The sequence below is a fragment of the Lampetra fluviatilis genome, chromosome 34, assembly GCF_964198595.1.
Source record: "Lampetra fluviatilis chromosome 34, kcLamFluv1.1, whole genome shotgun sequence".
Lineage (NCBI taxonomy): Eukaryota > Metazoa > Chordata > Hyperoartia > Petromyzontiformes > Petromyzontidae > Lampetra > Lampetra fluviatilis.
Window position 1 is genome coordinate 1,736,329 of NC_136308.1, and position 13,918 is coordinate 1,750,246.

The 13,918-nt window shown below is 47.3% G+C and overlaps 1 protein-coding gene across 3 annotated transcripts in view; it reads left to right on the top strand.

Moving 5' to 3' along the window:
• LOC144944274 (uncharacterized) overlaps nucleotides 1-11,699 on the top strand; it is a 31,999-nt gene extending 20,300 nt beyond the window's left edge. For all 3 annotated transcript variants that reach the window (XM_078872292.1, XM_078872293.1, XM_078872294.1), the window contains exon 5: nucleotides 169-11,699. In XM_078872292.1, the coding sequence (XP_078728418.1) occupies nucleotides 169-6,693 (6,525 nt within the window). In that variant the 3' untranslated portion in view covers nucleotides 6,694-11,699. The remainder of the gene's footprint in view (nucleotides 1-168) is intronic.
• Nucleotides 11,700-13,918: the final 2,219 nt, after the last annotated feature.

Below are 13,918 nucleotides of genomic sequence, written 5' to 3' on the forward strand. Positions count from 1 at the left end.
GGGCTATGCACTTAAATCTAGATTGTAAACTAATTTCTCTAGAACTGCTTTTTGTGTTTAGTTTTCCTTCCCCCGCACCTGAGGACGGTTGGCTACATACGGTGCGAAAGTAATGCATCCATAATGATGATCTCATTAATAAGACCCGTTTCAAACTGTTGTTTGCAGAATTTTGTGCCGCTGCAGCTGATGGTGACGAGTCCAACTGGAGAAGAGAAGGTGCTTGGAGGAGGAAATGAAAACAACCGGGAACTTAGGCTGCATGTCGGAGGACAAGAGGGCACCCATGCTGAAACGCCTGCAGACACTGGAGAAATCAAGAAGCCTGAAAAACGGTCCAGATTTTCAAGAAACAAGCGAATCGCGGCTCTTTGCAAGAAAATGAAAGATGAGGGTGGAATTCACCCATTCTCTCACATCAGCCTCGACGACGTGGAAGGGAATGACAACACTGACGATTCCTCAAGTGAAGCAACTTCACCGGCTGCTAATTTTGAAGCCGACTCTGAGAATAATAATGTGTTGGACAATGCCAGTTCGATGATGCACCGGGATGCCGATTCGCGCAACGATAATTTGGCAAGTTCCAAGGACGCCACTGATATGGTCGAGCCATCTGCTGATGCGGACCGGAACGAGGATCCTGACCGTGCTACGCGAAACGAAACCGGCGCCGCGCAGCGACGCGTCGAGCTCGCCAAGATGACGGAGGTCGAAGTGAGCACCGTGCAGACTGTTGTGAGGAGCGAGTTGCCAGTGGCCACCAAGTTGGACGACGATCGCTCCAGGGTGCTGGTCCAGAACGACGAAGAGGTAGGGGGGGAGGCCGCCTCTGGTGATGGTCCTTCGTCGGCCAGCGAGCGGGGCGCAGAGGGGAGTGCCGAAGGTTTGATGAGCACTTTGCGGCAGGAGCCGGCTGCGGACTTCAACATGAACATGCCAACGGATGGTGACGCCGCCTTCGAATCGGTGGTAGTGGTGCCGCCGGCGGCGGCGCGCAGGCCGACGGAAAACGCTTACTCGCATTACGAGAGCTACGAGGACCTCCGGATTGTAGGTGAAGCTGAAACGACTGCTAACCCCGGCGAGTGCATTGATGAATCCCCCACGTCGCTCGGAGTGGATGAGGGCTGGGACGTGGAGGGGAACAAAGCGGCGGGCGTGGATCTACCAGGAACAACCGCCGCGGGATGCTCGGAAAAAGACGTGCAATTGAACTACTCCAAAGATGACGCAAATGAAGCACTTGAGGCACAGGCGGAATTGGACGTTTGTGACGAACCGCAAGCTCCGGTGGACGTCGATGATCATGTGGTTGCTGCTGCTGAAAGGGCTGCAGTGACCGAGTGTGATGTTTCGGTGCAGACTGAAGATGCCAGTCTCTATGAAGAAGTCTTGCCGGCGGATCTCAAAGGCAGTGAATATTTGACCGAAGTGGCCTCCATGCCGCTGCAGGCTTTTGAGATGGCCAATGTTTCCTACTCAACTCGTCTGCACGAACATCGTGCTCCAACAGAACACTCGGAGTGCGAGCTCGATACTGCAGACGCCGTTGTTCAGCACGCAAAGGAGGCTCCTGCAGATTTTGGTCGAAATAGCAATGAGTTGCAACACGACTCGATATCGTGCGTTCATGTCAGAGGGCAATTGGAGGAGTCTTTGCGCCCCGAAGAACCAGTCGGAATGGATACAAGCTGTGATGACGTGCAGTTGGGTGAAGAATTGGATCCTCCTTGTGCGTATGTGTTGTCAAAACAAGCGGCACTGGGTGATTACAAATTGGTACAGGAAATGCACGAAACCTCGGACGAGGACTCCATAACCCCAACTAATGTCAGCCAAGAGCACTCGCCAGAAGTCTGCCAGGGCAATGAAATGGCCAAAGGGCATACTGAGACCGATCTGAATCCAGCGAGCGAGGACTCTTGGGAAGATTATGAAATTGTGGAAGAAACGCCAGCTGTGGAAAGTTCAACCGAGGGGGTGCTGCTGGATTCAAGTGATGGAAAAGCTCGTGCAGCACCGGAAGCCGAAACTGTTGGTGACTTTTCGTGCATGCCAAGCGACCCGACCTCCTTGTGTCACGAGCATGCCGGTGCAGCCGAGGCGGCGGAAGAACGGGAGACGGCTGTCGAGCAGACCCTGCCAATCCAGGAAACCCCCTGGGTGGCCGATAGTCCACCGCTGCAGAAGGAACCGTGGGTAACAGGGGTAACACAAGATGTGATCGTGAAGTCGTCTCCCGTCTCCGCTAAAGAATTGGACGAGGGTAGCGAGTGGGTGCCCGCGCGTGGAATGCATGCTGACCGCGAGCACGAAGTTCCTGCAGAGGGGTTGGCCGGGATCGTCTATCCGGTTGATGAACTAGTCCAAGAACTCCTGGAAAGTTCAGAGATGATCTGTTCAGAACCATGCCTTCTGGAAAGTTCAGAGATGATCTGTTCAGAACCACTGCTTGTGAAAAGTTCAGAGATGATCTGTTCAGAACCACTCCTGGAAAGTTCAGAGATGATCTGTTCAGAGACCTGTTCAGAGATGACATGTTCAGAACCACGCCTTCTGGAAAGTTCAGAAATGATCTGTTCCGAGATGATCTGTTCAGAACCACTCCTCCTGGAAAGTTCAGAGATGATCTGTTCAGAGACCTGTTCAGAGATGATCTGTTCAGAACCACGCCTTCTGGAAAATGCAGAGATGATCTGTTCAGAGATTATCTGTTCAGAACCACTCCTCCTGGAAAGTTCAGAGATGATCTGTTCAGAGACCTGTTCAGAGATTATTTGTTCAGAACCACGCCTTATGGAAAATGCAGAGATTATTTGTTCGGAGATTATCTGTTCCGAGATCTGTTCAGAGCCACTCCTGGAAAGTTCAGAGATGATCTGTTCAGAGACCTGTTCAGAGATGATCTGTTCAGAACCACGCCTTATGGAAAATGCAGAGATGATTTATTCAGAGATTATCTGTTCCGAGATTTGTTCGGAACCACTCCTTCTAGAAAGTTCAGAGATGATCTGTTCAGAAACCTGTTCAGAGATGATTTGTTCAGAACCACGCCTTATGGAAAATGCAGAGATGATTTGTTCAGAGATTATCTGTTCCGAGATCTGTTCGGAACCACTCCTTCTAGAAAGTTCAGAGATGATCTGTTCAGACATGATCTGTTCAGAATCGCGCCTTGTGGAAAGTTCGGAGATGATCTTTTCAGAACCACACGTGCAGCTTCAAGACGACCCATTATTCGCAGCTGTCCCTCCAAAGCCCATTCAGAAAGATGTAAGCATTGCGAGAGATGCTGTTGAAACTGTGACTGACTTGGTACCCAGTGTAGAAGATAATCAGTGCATTTTACAATCTGCTGTTTTAGAGCAACTCCAGCTGGATTCATTATCTAATGCTGAAGAAGAAGACAATGCTCTAGACCCCTTTCTAAAGGTGGCAAACCAGACATTGTGCATCACTGAAGCATCTCCACTGCCTCACCAGCCCATTGGTGATGTAGTTAAAGTCCAAGAAACAACTGACATCGAGCAGAACTTTTCAGTGCAGGAAACTCGGCCTGTGGCACAGGAGTATCCATCCTATAATGATTTCGCACTGCAGGCGACGGTTACAGAAAGCCTGCCGACGAGTTCCACGCCAAGGGTCTGTCACGTGCACCATGCAGTCGCGGAGGAGCATGATAATCATCCGACTGATGTGCTTAGAGAGGAACTGCAGCAGCAGGAGGAGGAGCAGGAGGAGGTTGACGTTCAAACGGCTAACGTCTTGGTAAAAAAGAAGACCCAAATATCACACTTGGGTGAAGAGAGCGTGAAGCGTTACTTCGAAAGCGGCGACGCCGATGCACACTTTCCTGTCGGTGCCTCCGACTTGAACCTGCAGTATGAAGAAGTGCCGCTGTCCGAGTTCATGTCGGACGCAGTGGGACTTGGAGAGGCGTCGCCGTGTGAGATAAACGAAGAGGTCAGTGTTGCGAGCGTCATTGTTGAACCGGGCAGCTGTAATCTGTCCGACGTAGACGACGATGCTGAACTAGATCAGGATGTTGAAGAAGCTCCCGATCTAGAGCACTATATGGAGCAATTCAAGCCAAATCACGACTTCTCAGATGTGACGTTAAACATTCAGGCCATTCAGGAGGCATTGCTGGGAGCGATTCGCCCATTAGTCGACCTGCCAGACAGTGAGGAAATTGAAGCTGTATCCTCTCTTGTTGAACCGCAGCCCAGAGACAGAGGTTTTGAATCCACGGAAGTAACAGTTTGGAATAGACCCTTTCTTGAAACATTTTCAGCTGTAGAATCCTACGTGATGACAGAGCAGCCAGGACAACTTGGGGAGACACCTGATTTAACCCCAGAGATCAAATACCAGCACGAATTAGAGTTTCCAAAAGTGCCAATCCAAACGCAGTGGTTCCCCGAAACATCTGATGTGCCCAACGAACGCGTGGACGAGCTCCTGAAATTGAAAGAAACAAGTTTGATTGAGAAGACTCCACCAGAGGAGCGAACCCATTCACTGGAGGAACATTGGGCAGCTGACTCGAGCGTGACTGATGATCCAGCTGCGGGGAACGGAACTCAACATGACCTTACAAGGGGAGAGTATGTCGAAGACGACGAACAAACGTCCGGTTGTGAAACCCACGTGCTTCTGGCCGAGGGGACCGATAAAACTGATGCCCTGGCGGAGCCCATCATTACGCCAGAGCAGCTAAACAGGATCGTGGGCATGGTGGAAGAGAACGTCAGACGCTTTTTGGAAGCCAACGCCGCCACGCTGCAGGTGTCGCCAGACGATGCCGGCTTGGCGGAGCGATGTTTACCGGAGGGCGAGGAAGACTGCGCAGGGCCTTGCGCGCAGCCTGAAGGGGAGGAGATGGTGCCCACAGCCCACCTTGAAGATGCACAAGGCGACGAACTCGCGGAGGAGACTAATTTCGAAAGCTCTGCTTTTAAACCTCCGCTGAAACTCGCCGATTTGGAAACCCCTTGGGATGCTCTTGCCGTGTCTTCGTGTACTCAAGGAACTCGTGATTTGGAGGCCTCTGCAGACGTCGTTCAACCCGCTCGGTTGCTACTCACCTCGGTTGCGCCGGCCGTAAGCAAGGAGGACGGCGCGGTAACTCCTGAACTAGAATCCGTTGACCAGTGGTTACTTGAAACCCCGCCTCTATCGCGTCGTCGTCCGGCGAGTAGGATTAATGAAGGACTACTTGACGAGGATGCCGTGCCCCAGTCGCCAGTGGAGCAGCATCTCACTGAGGAGGTGAAACGGGTCGGAGAAGATGCGCCTGCAGCGGGAGAAGGCGACGAAGATGTGTGGGATAATGATGAGGATGATGGCGTTGACTTGCGTTTTGAGAACCAAGAACTGTATAAAGATTTGGAGCCTCGTGTTGCGTATGAGGAGCTAAACAAAGATGTAGACTCGTTCGAAGAAGACGAAGAAAAGCAGTACCCGGAAACAAATGTTGTAGATTTGCAGCTGGAAGAAGAGAAGGCTGACTTGAAACGAGAGCAAGCAGTATCAACAGGTACCATCTTTCTTCACTCAGATCCGCAAGTGCAACTTCAAAGTCTGTCCGTGTCTGGCTCTGTCTTGGCAGAGCCTGAAGTTGAAGTGCTCCCAGTATGTGATGAAATGGAAGCGGTAGGTGTAAAGAGTAATGTGCTTGAAGCAGGCTGTGACTACATATTAAATGTACAAGATACTGTCGCAGATGAAAGCCTCTCTGAGGAGGCCCAAGTGTCGCAGGGATCGTTGAATGAATTGCCAATGTCAAAGAGGGGAATTTATGACCTTGCCACCAAAGTTGACCTTGACTCTGCATGTGACCCGTCAAAAGCATTTGGGGAGGAAGAGCAGCTCCGTGAAACTCGCCTCTTGACCGAAGTTGGAGAAATCCGGGACATTCTGCAGAGCATGCTCGTGGAGGTGAATCAGCCAGTGGAACGGTTCACACTGCGAGACTCCGCGGAGGGAAAAGACGTCCTCGCCAGCATCATTGAGGAATGCGGCGAGACCAAGGGGATCGTGGGAAACGCGCTGCGGGGCATCGCCGACGACAGTCCGGAAGAACGGGAAGAGCCACGTGCGACCGAAGGCTCTCCTCCGCTCGAAGGCGATCTGCACTCGTCTCATCACTCGCGACCCGACTCGTCCCACGCGGCTCAAGCGTTCGGCAATTCTGAAGGGCGCCCTGGCGCCGCAGCCGACGGCGACGGCGGCGACGAGTCGGCCGAGCAGCCGGTTCCTGACGCGAACAAAGCGAGGCCCAAGCCAAGAAGGCCCAGGCCGGCGTTCCCGACCATCATCGTGAACGAGGTGATTCCGGAAGAGGATGAGAGCCGGGCGTTCGTCGAGGACGACGACTCCTCGCCCGGAGCTTCGGGCTGGGACCATGTCGCCGCCGAGCCCTCTGGGGGGGGAGGCGAGGTCAGGCAGAGGAGGGGGTGGGTGGAGTCGGCCACGGCGGTGGCGTCGGACGTGAGCCCGAGCTACAAGCGGCTGCAGCAGGTGTTCGAGAAGGTTTTGTACTTCCTCGCTTTTGTCGTTTTCCTCGTGGCCTTGTACCACTACGACATTGTGGTGTGTTGCGCACTTTACGTTGTTTCCTTGGGTGTCCTTTACTACGAGAACGAGATAACAGAGTCCGGTCACAGGCAGTATCAACCCGGGGAGTGAATAGCTAGATTTTGACATGAAGTTATTTTAAAAGTGGTTTTAAGTACAGTTATAGGTTATGCAATAATGTTAACGATGCCAATTTATAATTATCTCAATTTGGTGTTGATAGATTACATCTGAGGAATTGTTCTCCTTGTTTGTGAGCTGTTTGGTACTTAGGGTATCTTGTAAAAAGTGTAAAATGACTTGGCGTTCAGTCATCCTTAGTCTATTTTTATAAGCAATAGATCAGTTGTCCATACTTGCACAACATTTAAAAACCTTCAAACCCACACCATGCACACACCATTAACTATGAGCAGTTACAAAGTAAAAGCATAATTTATAGCGTGTTTAAAAAAACATACTGGCATCGAATACTTAAAAAAATCACCTTCAATAGCGTGATAATTTCTTGCGTAATGGTAGAAGATTAACTGAATGTAACATATATGTGCATAAAAGGATTTGGGATATTTTTGTTAGGATGAAGACATTAACAGCTCTGGATTTTATATGGGGGGAATAAGTAATTGTCCAGCAGTTACAAAGTGCAGTCGGACTGTGTGCAGTAGCTGTCGTTATTTCCGTACATTTCAAGGCGTTGCAGTGAAGCTGTTTTTTCCCTTAATTGTTTTGTTGTTGGCATCAGCCTCCTCGGATCGTTTGAAGCAGCTTCCACGTCGTCAAATAACCGCTTTTACCTCTTTCGTACCTTGAGCAATAATGGGGAAGACTCGCTTGGGCTAAACACACGGCAATGTTAGCGGAGCACTAGATTTTTGTAAAGGATATCTTTTGGAACGCGTTGGGTGCCACTCGTCCTCCAATCGGCTTGCGATGCAATTGGCGCAACGGCCAAATTTCGCGTTTTGAGGGCTTTGCACATGCGCAGGCCAGTGCGTGCGCAAACTTCACGGACTTCTCGTACCGCGAACCTACAGTAGCGTGTAGGCGAATTGAGAGTACGGCGAGTGTCAATGCTGAATTTGTGGCGTGTATCAAATAATACACGAGGATTTGTATAAAGCGGCTTGGCTTCAAAGCATCGCGCGATAACCCCCCCCCCCCCCCTTTCCCTTCCATTGGTGTGAATTTGATCCTGGGGGTTGAATTTTAAGGCAAGATGGTCAAGGCTTTTTTACATTTCAATCCGTCACCTCGATCCATAATGAACGTCTCCCAATTCACATGGAGAAATTAATAAGCTTTCATGAAATAAATAGCCTTGACAGCGTGTTGCCTTCTTGATGGTGTAGTAGTGCGTCTTGGCCCACTGTTTTCGATGTGGCATCAACAGCCGTTGCTATATTAGCAGTACAGTTTGGGCCCTCCAGGCAATTCTGGCCCCCCCACCAGTTAGCCTGCGATCGATAGAGAGATGGACTTGTATTAACACTGACATTTGTAACTTTATTTCAAAGTCTTAGCATGTTGGCGTGCTCCTGCATGCATTCTTCACAGACGGTCTTCCCCCATCGCGTGTGTCCCAATGCAGCCAATGTAAATTGTATTTTGAGTAATAATCATAATAATAAATGTATTACCGTATCAAGATGTGGTTTTCCCGATTGGCCACATCTGACAATGAGCGTTTTATCGGTGCACGTGTTTTTAACTATGCCCACCTACGTTGAGTTTGAATGAAAGGTAACTCCAGAAGATTACGATGAATGTTTATTGAAATGTTAAAGTGTTTGTTATTTAAGGAAAGAGTAAGGGGCAGTGCAAACATAGGTCTGCGTTGGGAATTCACTTTGGGTATGTCTAAAGGATATTAAAAATTTTAACTATTAAATAACGACCTATATCAGGCCGATGTGTACAAACGTGTGACTTGGGTTTCTGAATTACTTGCATCCATGACATTTTGCCACTAAAATTTACATTTTATAAGATCACCATTGTGATGTTGTTAAGTCTACAATAAATCTATATTAAATGTTCCTATTTTATCATTAAAATCTTCTGCAGTGGCAATGTGGACAATAACGATCTTGTGACCCCCCCCCCTCCTCCATTTACAAGAGTAACCCCCGATGTGCCATAACCAAACTCCAAACCTCGGCTTCGTGCAACTAATTATATCTTTTAAAATGTAACATTCTCTTGCCCACCTCCCGTTCTCAGGTCCCCGCTTTCTTTAACACGGCTCGCGAATCTCGGTGGCCTCGTCTGGTTAAACAACTAACACGAAATGGAGTTAATAATACGGTGATTTAAAGTGCTGCGTTTCCCATCCGCTCCCATCCCAAGACCGGCTTTAACACACTTTTGCCGCGACGCCCCATCCCAGGATTCGCCTCCACCGCACGATGTGGTCACGTCGACCGCCGCGCTTTTTGGCATGAAGCTCGAGCCACCTGCTTTGTGTGTACAAGGCGGGGGAGGGGGGGTCGTCTCGCGAGTGTGGTCCCTGTCCAAAACTCGATTTGTTGAGAATGTGGGAGCCTGCACGGAACACCGCGTTCAGGCCGGCGGGTTTGATAACCGGGGCCTAAAAATAGGGTCGTGCCAACCGTGCGTCTCCGGCGTCACGTGGCCGGTTGAACCTGCGGTGGTGGAACGACGAAGGGAGCAGCACGTGTTGGTTCCTGTGCTGTTCGTACAGCACAGGGAGGTTATAAGACGGCTTTTGTGCGGGGCAAATAGGAATACGCATAGACGCGCCGCCTTTCCTTGAGTTTTCGTTGTCGCGACCCCCCAAGGTCGGCATTGAATTGAAGTTGGGCCTAGAGTTACGTTGGCGTGCGTTTGAAATGGTTAATTTTTTTTCACCATTGTTCATGAACCGTTTTGCCGAGCCAGCAGGAAAGAAACGAGGTGATATTTTTTTACACGCGTTTCAAGGACTTTATTTTCGATTGTTCATGAGCGACTACTTTGGTTCGAGTTGTGGTGAAGAGTTTGATGGCTCAAGTTGTTGTCAATGTTTTCGTTAAGCCCTTGTAGTACGCATTATTTTCTGAAATATATTCTTGTCATTGTTTTTAGAACATTGATTATCCATAATTTGACGTGATTGCTAAAATTACGTCAAAAACATATCCCCGCAATTTAAGTACAAAGTATTATTTGGGTGCCGTAATTACCCTGGCAATTTCCAAAACGATCACCACTATGAAATGTTACACAGTGCATTTAATTGTGCACTTTGCGAGTGTCTTATGTAGTCGCGGATAACACACTTGTATTAATCATAAGACACTGGGTAGCCTTGTTCTTTTACTCTAACCTTTGTAAAACACAGCGTGTTAAACTTTTCGCGATTTAAAAAGCCTGGCATTTTAGTCTCCAACATTTATTTGGGTTTAATCTGCCTTGCAGAATGAGTGACCCATTGCACCAGAAATTAATGAATGGACAAAACCAGCGCCCATTCTGGTTCGCATGCAAAAACCGTGAACGGTCAAGCGTGAGCACGGGCAATATTACCTGTCTATTGTCTCTTTATTGGCCCTCATTTCAATTAAGTTGTTGATTGCAAAGGCCGGAGGACATTTCAATTTGAGTACAGAGATGAAATGAAACATTGATCTGCTGTGCATACAAAGACTCGGCCTTGTTGGAATTAAAATGACTTTGAGTACATCATTCACAAAACTGTTTATTTTTTGGTGAAAATCAAATGATTCGGGGGTACGGAACAAGGTAATTGCACAACATCGTTCGGAGTCGGCTTGGATAAGTATGGGGAGGCGCTCGGTTATTTTTAAGAATGAGATACTAAAAAGGAAATTGCACCGACTTAACACTTCTTCTCACGTCTCGTCGCCGAGTAATAATTACATGGTGGCACTCGTGTTGATGCTGCGAGGTTGTCATTTGAAGAAATATTGTAGTCGTGCATCTGTGCGCTCACGTTGCGTCCAAAATATTTCAGAATGTTTGTTTCGAAGGGATGGCTTGTATCATTTAACTGCAAAGCTTCCCACCTGCAGCGATGTTTTTGTGGAGTGTTTTTTTGTTTTTGGGGTGATCGTTTTTTTAGGTAATTCTCTAAACTGAAAATCGAATTACGGCTGGCACGGATTTTCTCACAGTCGTGATGTAGAGCTCTCCCGTGTGTCATTTGGATTGTGTCGCTTGGTTCTCTGGCGCGATGTCCAAACGTTTCGCTCCACACGTTTGTACCTTGAGGAGTTCACTTCCTCTAGAACAACACGTGGTACAGTCATACACTCGGCGGGAGATACAAGTCTGTTGCTAATGAATACAAGCATAGCGTAGTAACAACTTGCAAGCATAAGTAATGTCTAGAGGTATGAATGTAAAGCAGGTTCTGAAGCTAAAAGGGATTTTCACCGTACAAGTTTAGGCTAATTGTAATTCCATTATAAATATATGCAAATAGTTGTTTTTATATATATACAGCGTGGTAGCACTAAACTTTTGAAATGCAACCCAATAACTGAAAAAGTTGATTTTTTGGGTTAAGTGTTTCTTTATGATAGCCATACACATTAGGATATGCAAACTGAATATGCTTTAATGTTCATTTGAATCGGCCGTTTCTTCGCAGAGATTACGTGATTCTTTTTGATTTTTCCGTATCGTTAAGCAAACGTTTAAATGATAAGTATGGAGACGTGCATGCAATTGTGTTTGGTGGTGTTGAAAGCGGATTCAGTTTTTTTGTGATTTCTCAAATGCTTATGTTTTGACGAAAGTATTCATTGCTTCTCTTTTTAAATTGTCACGTTTCTCTGCAGTGGGATGGCATTTTGCAAATGCCTGTTTCAACACAGTTAAATCGGAGGCACCCTTTTATGCTCTGCAAGTTCATCCGTTTAGTTTGGCAATACTATGAATGCTATAACTACTAAATTAGCGTGTAGTGTGCAATGTGTGTGTGCGCGCGCGCGTGGTTAGGGTTCTTGTCCACACTGTGTATTTGAGGTTGCTCGTTTGCACTGTCGGCTTGCGTTGTTTTTTTTGTGTGCGTTTTTTGAGTGAACCATTTGTTGTCTGCACTTGGGGACTGCTGTTTCAAGGGAATTGAAGTGCAATTAAAGAAAGATGATCTCCTGCTATTTGTCATTTGTTATTTATTTTTGTTAGAAGCCCCAATTCTACTCCTTAGCTCGTGAGCTGCGATGGTCTCTCACCGAGCGTGACCCCAGGAATCTTGGTGCATGGCCCTGGGAGCAACGGCTGTCCATCAGCATGGGCGGGGCCCCAGTGGACAACTGCAGCCTCCTTCGGGTGCTTGTGGTCATCTGTTTAATTACGCGTTGGTAGTGGCTGTATATGGTTCCTTGTATGCAATTTATGGACAGCGTTCTGGGATGCGATTAGCATGAATGAGGCTATTTAAAATAAAAGTGGTATCATGGGTCAAACGAAGGCCACTTGGTGTACAAGTCTTCTTGAGTTATGATGTCCTTCCGACAAGCAGTTTCTGTATTTAACACACTGCAACCTGACCCACGGTTGCTTTGTGTAACAATTGCTGACCGCCCAGTGACGTGAAGATACATTTCCTGGAGCCATATAGATCACATTGTACTGTTGGAGTAGCTCAAAATAACCTTCAAGACTTGGAGCAAGGTGACTGCACGCGCAAGCCAATACTGAACACGACGTTTGTGGCAGTACACGCAGCACCATGTGTGTGTCGGTTCACATGTACCATTTAAAAATACATTGGCTTTGGAACTCCCTGAGCTCCCAAAATGTATGTAAATGCATTTTTGAGCATTATATATAGAATAATCATGCAGGAGATTTCCTTACGGTGTATTGCATTTCCTGAAATGGATGATTTAGACGACTTAGACGTTGGCTACTTGTGCAATATAATTGAATTCTTGTTACCTTCCATAGGTCACGCTGAGACGGCGGGACCCGGAATGTCAAGGTGCCTCCCTGATGTAAAAACATGCAACGGGGCAGCATCCATTGACAGCCCTGAGCGAGTGATGGAAATCCCACATTCCTATGATGGGATATGCCAGTTAAAGTACAACCGCTGCTGACTTTCCATGAAGCGGTACTTATTGTATTGACCCAAGAGAGGTGATGGTCCAAGGCAGGGATTTTTATTTGCAAGCTTCCAGGAGAGTAAATCTCTCGAATCGGGACGCAGCATAACGCACCTCCGATTAGCACGGTTGTATGCATACGGTGCGAACACAGGTTCAGCATTCATACAGCCAGTTCACCATACATACATACATGCAGTTCACCATACATACATACATCCAGTTCACCATAGATGTAGAGGTTGACAACTCTCCGATTCCTGGATATTCTCCTCGGCCACGGCCAAAACGATCAAATACCACAGCGTTTATCCACAAAAACTCACACTGACGCCGATCTGAATGCAGAGTCGCACCATCACCCTGTACAGAAATTCACTCCTCAAGATGCTCATACATCAGGCTAAGAAAGTGTCGGATGGTTATAGTCTGAGTAGTGAGATTGAACATGTTAAAGAAGTGCTGCAATTGAAAGGTTACAATGATGTGCAAATCAACCGGGCACTAAATTCCAAAACAAAATCAAATAGCACAAGCAGTTAAAAGTATTAAAATACCATACATTGCAGGAGTAACTGATAAATTAGCCAATTTTTTGGGGGAAAAAACATCTGAGTGAGATTTGGCGCGATACATAAAATACAGGAACTAATATCTGGTACTAAAGATGCATTACCGAAGCTATAGACAGAAGGTGTATATCGGATACATTTCTATTGTGGCAAATGCTATGTTGGTCAGACAGAACGAATGATCAGCATGAAACTAAAAGAATAAAATAATATTAAATCATCCCAAACACAACTGTCGGCAGTGGCACAACACGCGTGCCAACAAGGACACTCAATTTATTTTGATAATGTTGAAGTTATGTGCAAAATTAGTTACGACTGGCCAAGACTAATTAGATAATCTATTGTAATTGAGAGAGAAAAAAATAATTTTAACCGTTCTGATAGCTCGAGGCTTGGTGCTGCTTGGAAGCGAATCATCCAGTAATACTACACTGATCCACTTCAGGCCACCATCCGTCGAAGGTGATTGACCTTGAGCAGACAAGAACAGGTATTGTGATTTCTTACACACACAAACGTCAGGATGTACATGCATGGTGTGCATGAATAGCGTGTGTTGATTATCCTATGTACAACCCAACCGGTAGTTGATATCCATTGTTATGCATTTGCATACATAACCCCGACGCCTCTGGCCTTCGCACCTGATTGGCTGACAAGTGACGACACCACGTGCGTCACTGT